This window comes from Dermacentor andersoni, chromosome 7, assembly GCF_023375885.2.
Source record: "Dermacentor andersoni chromosome 7, qqDerAnde1_hic_scaffold, whole genome shotgun sequence".
Classification (NCBI taxonomy): Eukaryota; Metazoa; Arthropoda; class Arachnida; order Ixodida; family Ixodidae; genus Dermacentor; species Dermacentor andersoni.
Window position 1 is genome coordinate 158,724,013 of NC_092820.1, and position 5,709 is coordinate 158,729,721.

At 51.2% G+C, this 5,709-nt stretch overlaps 1 protein-coding gene across 1 annotated transcript; it reads right to left on the reverse strand.

The window, feature by feature from the left end:
* Positions 1–2,582, reverse strand: LOC126533518 (uncharacterized). The gene is made up of 2 exons (XM_055071891.1): positions 607–2,582; positions 1–549 (listed from the first exon to the last, which is right to left on the reverse strand). Exons 1-2 carry the CDS (start codon positions 856–858, stop codon positions 352–354), a joined length of 450 nt encoding a protein of 149 aa, XP_054927866.1. The 5' UTR covers positions 859–2,582; the 3' UTR covers positions 1–351.
* Positions 2,583–5,709: the final 3,127 nt, after the last annotated feature.

A 5,709-nucleotide genomic window follows, 5' to 3' on the forward strand; every position in this document is an offset into this window, starting at 1 on the left:
TGCACGAGAAAGACGAAGATGCCGCAATATTTATTCACAAACAGCAGCGAAGACCGTTTGAACGAGTCTTCACCGCCATGTATACGAGTCGACAATCGATTCCACGACCCTTCAATTGTAAAATGGCGCATCGTGAACTATCTTTTTGGCGTTCGACTTGCGAAAGGGGGGTGCTATTCTGGAGACCGTCAAATACCGCCACAACGTCGGATCCGCCATCATTGTCATTCCTGATTGGCCCGCAGGGTTGCTGCGGCGCCTCCTATTGGCTCGAAACGCCGCCATTACAGAATTTGACAGCGTGGCGAAATCTGGCGATCTCAAAGATAGCACCCCGACGGTACGATGCGCTCACGGGGAGCAGCGACCCGGTGTGAGCAGCGAGCACTGATGGCCAGGCACTACTGCAAAAGGGTCGTGCACCACGTCGGCCGGCCCATCGCTGATGCAGCACGGGAGCAGCGTTCCGGCGGGACCCAGCGGCTGCTGCTGTTGTTGCTGCTGCTGCTGCTGCTTTCGCCACTTGGCCCGGCGGTTCTTGAACCACACCTGCAACGGGCGGGCTCGTCAACGGGTCCGACCAAGAAGCGCCGATCGAACTGTCACCTCCACTCGCTCCTCCCGCAGGTGCACGCGCAGGGCTAGCTGCTCCCGCAGCGCCACGTCGGGGTAGTGGGTGCGCGCGAACGCCGCCTCCAGATGCGCTAGCTGCTGCTCGCTGAAGATGGTCCGGTGGCGGCGCTGGCGCGGCGGCGGCTGCTGCTGCTGCTGCGCGCCTGCCACTCGACCCGGCCGCTGCTCCTCTTGCCGCCGCCGCTCCGCCTCCGGCACTGCAAAGAGGGCCCCGCCGCTTTTCATATGAAAATGGCGCGCGGCGCGTGCAGACGGCAGCTGCGGAAATCGAATCTCCTCCGGTCGGGGGCAAACGCGGCGGGGATTCAGGGCGCCGCGCCGCCGCCCTTTAGCCGACTAAATCCGCGCGCCGGATAATCCGCGCAGGAGAAGCCCGCGCCGCGCCACCAGTTTTGGAAAGCCGCAAAGCGCTCGCGCTAAATCTGCTTACAAAATCTTGCGCGGATTCTCTCCTCCGCCCCCCGGGGGCCCCACACGGGGCTTAGAGCTATGCGCCACTTAGCCTTTTTGCGAACCGCGTTATAGTGGAATCCGCGCCATTTCTCTCTGCGCCCGGGCGAACGGGGGGCTTCTCAGGTGGACGAAATTATTGCGTGCTCTGCCGAGGTTTTACGCGCGTTCCGCTGGCGCAAACCGCGAGAACGCTCCTCGTTCTTTTACCTGCCGTCTGCAGCCATCCAATGAAAACGTATCTATAGCGACGTTTCTATCTTGCAACACATGTATGGACAGCGTAATGATGCTATTTCCACTTGGAAATTAGCCGTAAGCGCGCATATATAGACATAATGTGCCAATCATCGTCTACACAACAAGGGAGGAATGTTGGCTGGCAGTATAGCAGCCGTGCTGAAACAAAATTCGGAAATTACGACGGTGCTTCTGGGATCTCCGCTGTTCGGTCCGATTTTAAGAACGCAGTCACAAGTGCCGTGAACAATTATATAGCCGCTCCTTGTGCTCCGGCAATGAAGCGTATTGCACACTCGTAGCGAACGTTGGCTTCCACGTTTTATTCTACGACGACGAGAGCGCTTTTCGCGTTGGCGCCGATTTTCTGGCCCTGTAACCAGAAAGGAAGCCACACAAAGTGCGCCCCGTGTTCGACGATACAATGCAACACAATGCCGATGATGCAGCGATTCTTCCCGCAAGTAAGTGGAACGACAGTGCATCTTTACCGCAATTTCGACGACGCACATCTCGAAAATGATGTCATCCACATAATTTTTTTTTTCAGGTGGATGTGCCTTGCAGTCTCACCGGCCGCATATATATATTGCACCGTATGTGCTGTGCTGTATGTGCAGGGATAAGGTGCCTCAGAGCGGCCGGCCTACGTTTCGATGGGTGGGCCTGTCTTCAGAATCAGAATCAGTTTTTATTTTCCTCGAGGAAAAATGGACCCCAGACAAAAAGCTGCTCATTGAGCAGCTTGACGAGGCCTGGTGTTTGCATGCCTATAGCTTGTGAACGGTGTAGCTGCATGAACTTAAAGATTGCATGGCATTAACGTCCTGGCATGTGCGGCGCATTATCATCGCACGAGATTACAATATGCATAAAACTAAAATAAGGATCACTGTACCCATCACGTTCATTTGCATAGCATTTAATTATAGTGATATCGCTTCACGTGGATTCCAACAAGCGCATATCGTATCTGCGTAGTTGTGTTCCTACTAATATTTGCTAGGTTATCAGCTATCCCCGTTTGCTCTCTACTCCACTCCGCTGTCTTCCTGTCAATTTGTTTAGAAACAGCAGACGTCATACGATTTCTTCGGCTCTGAACTCAATTGCCACGAGAGCAGCGTTCTCCCACAGTGGACTGCGCAACCTTGTTTTATTGCTTGTTTGCTTCTTCGTCAAATAAATGTGTTCGCCCAATATCAGGGGGCTCACAAAGTCAACGGTTATTCAGTGGTCAAAGGGCGTGTGTATATGTGTTTGTGCTTGGGTGGGGGGGGGGGGGGGGACACGAGGCGTAGTTGAAGAAGAATGCAATATATAGTTTAAGGTAAGAATGAAAAGGATATTTGAAATAACATATTTTTCAAATACGTTAAGACGCTGAATGCTTTGTCCAGGTTGTTTTAAAAGTCCGCAGCAGGTGCCAATCAAGAGCGATTGACCGAGGCTTGTAAAAAAAGATGTCTCTCCCGCCTCGGCTGAAAACGCAGCAACAAAACAGTCCCCGTGCTCAGTAAAGGAATGATTTAGCTATTAGGTTGGGCATTAGGATAAAGGAAATAGGCCCTGTATAAAATTATTTATAAATTCTGCAAATATTTTGAATGTATAAATACTTCAGTGACATGTGTTTGGCAGAAAGCTGTAATTTCTCGGGAGAGCGTGTTCAGGTTTTCAAAAGTTATATGGCAGGCGCTCTGGGAGAACTATCTGGAATTGTCAGTGTTTTGTGCCGAACTTCTTTCCAAGGTCTCACCTGCATGCGCTGTTATTGTTATTAGTACATCAATAAACTTCCTTTTGTAGAATAGTCTTTAGCTGTTTTGATACCAGTGTCACGAGTGATTTACCTGTCATTTTGACACTTTCCGTTAGCAGTCTCATGAACTTCTCTTTATTCTATAGTTGCTCTGTAGTGCATTGAACTTTTCTTGGATTTTAATCGTCGTGGACATTATATGTAAATGCACTTTTCATAAACCGTACTGTTCGAACAAGGGTTCACTGCACATTTGGCTTAGATGCTTGGACGACAGTTGCAGTTGTGGCAAAAAGAAAAAAAGAGAGATCCGGCACCAGCGACCATTCATCACAACATGCCTCAACCAGCAAAAGCATTCTAAAGAGCATAATTACCGTTTCACTCCCCTATAATATGCCTATATAGGCCTCCCTGAGGAATTTATAGACAGAATCCATTGCCTGTGTCTAGCTATAGCAACGCTAATCTAGTTAGTAACGTTAGTCTGTGTGTTACCTTGGGCTAGGCGTTTATCTGCGATATCGAAAACCAATCTCAAGAACACCACCAAGATAATGCCTCAACCGTGCTGCCGAGGTGAGATGAAGGGTAGCGAAAGCTCAATACACCATTAAGTTCTCGCGAAGGGGTCAAAAGGGTAAGAAGTGGCTACCCATTTGGCCTGAAGTGGGCAGGCTTGGCGTCGCTGTGAGCGACCATGACGTAGTTTCCATTCCACTCTGACACAGAAGTCTGCGGATAGCCACCTATAGTAACTATAGATCGCTTTCGCGGTAAGAATTTGCTGTTTCACCTGAACGGCGAAGCACTGATAGGTGTAGCAAGGTTTAGACAGGTTGTTTGAATCGTATAGCGTTGCGCTCGAGCTTCTCGGGTGGCGTTCTAACAATACGCGGGGGCCACATGTCCCGACGCAGCACGCGAGGCAACTGCCGCAGTGCAGCAGAAACAGCGCCCGGTAGCCACCAGGCGTCTCACAACGCTGGCGTGCTGAGGAGCGTCGCCAGGGGGCGTTGCAGACATCGCACCTCTTGGCTTGGCTAGAGACTTTGGAACCGCCCGATCCAAGAGGGAATATTCAAATCAGCATAAGCATCACTATCGATGATACACGGCATGAGACCGTCGGGAAATCGCCGGCGTTTGTCAGTGTTGTAGTGAACTATATGGTCAGTGTCCATCTGAAAGGAGTGTAGATAGTTGACGCACAGCCGCTTGTGTGCCTTTCCATCGAGTGACCGTGACTTGACTTTTACTGTCCGTACCGCTAAAAAAAAAGAAATGTAAAGAAGGAACACAGACAGCTGCGCGTCGCCGGTATTGACGGCACGGCCCGCGCATGGAATGTTAGAAGGTCTTCAGAAATGCGAGCGATGTGCAGCGCATTTGGGCTGCAAAAATGGCGAAGCCAGGTGCACGGACCGCAAGTCAGCGTTCAGTCTATACCGATGCTGGCATGAGCGGGGTGCGCACGCGCAACATAGTGTTCCTGCCGAGCAGCTGTGCGTGCGTGCACTAATCCTTTTCTTTGCTGCTACTATTCTATAGTACAAAGCCCCGACACAGCCAAAGAAGTGGCTATCACGCTAGCCATATATCAACGTGCACCAACAACGCCATCATACTAAGTAGACTCCCAATCGGCATGCCGCAGATACCAGAAAGGTCGCATATATGCCCGCGATCGCGCTCAATGTCCTGGAAAACATCTCAAACCAGAAGTACGTAACTCCTTGAGACAAACGTCGTTTGGACCCCGGGTCGGAAGCGAAGGGGCCGGCGCACGCTACTGCCCGAGGTTACTCAACCCGGGATTCCTATGCCAAAAGGGACTCGTAAGGCGACGAGGCCTCATGGCATTTAGATGCATATCCTTTGGAATACTGGCACATATACCTAATCTAGGGGATTGGCCAGGAGCCCTGAGGACATCCCGAGGAAATGTTCGGATCTTACATTACCAACTAGAAAAAAACATCATACCCACTATACTTCCCCCTCAAACTCAGCAGGGAGAAGACGGTCGACCTGCGGCGTCTCCGACAGAGCAACACATATGTGAACGGCATTACAGTGCATATAGGTTACACACCACCTATATACTTCCCATACTTCTGCCGCTGTATAGTGCAGCATTGTCCGCCATATGCTGGTGAAGTGTCCGCGCCAACGAGTGCTCAACAACCAAGCAGACGCCACAGAAAACCAGGGCGAAGGGAACCGCAAATCTGAGACTTCATTCGCAGCCTCAGATTTGGAAGATCAGCGCAAGCTGGTGAACCATACGTGCAGGGGACGTGGCGAATCGCCAATGGCTTTATGGTCTAAAGGAGACGCCCACCCTGGCCGAAGAAAGAACAAATCTTTCACGTTGATTCTTGAAATAAATGCTTACTCTCTCTCTATCTCTGTCGAGAAGTCCTTCCTCGCGCGAGCGGGGAGGCAAGGTCGTGGAATCCGGGCGAGAGTGGTCGCGCACTCGCGCCTTGTATACGGTTGACTTCGAAGTCCGTCTCTTTCCCCAAACTTCGGCGAGGCGCTTCAAAGACTGCCTCATGATTTTCTTGTGTACATTAGCTTTCTTGACACCTACAATCCATCACCATGATTCGTCGAAAGCC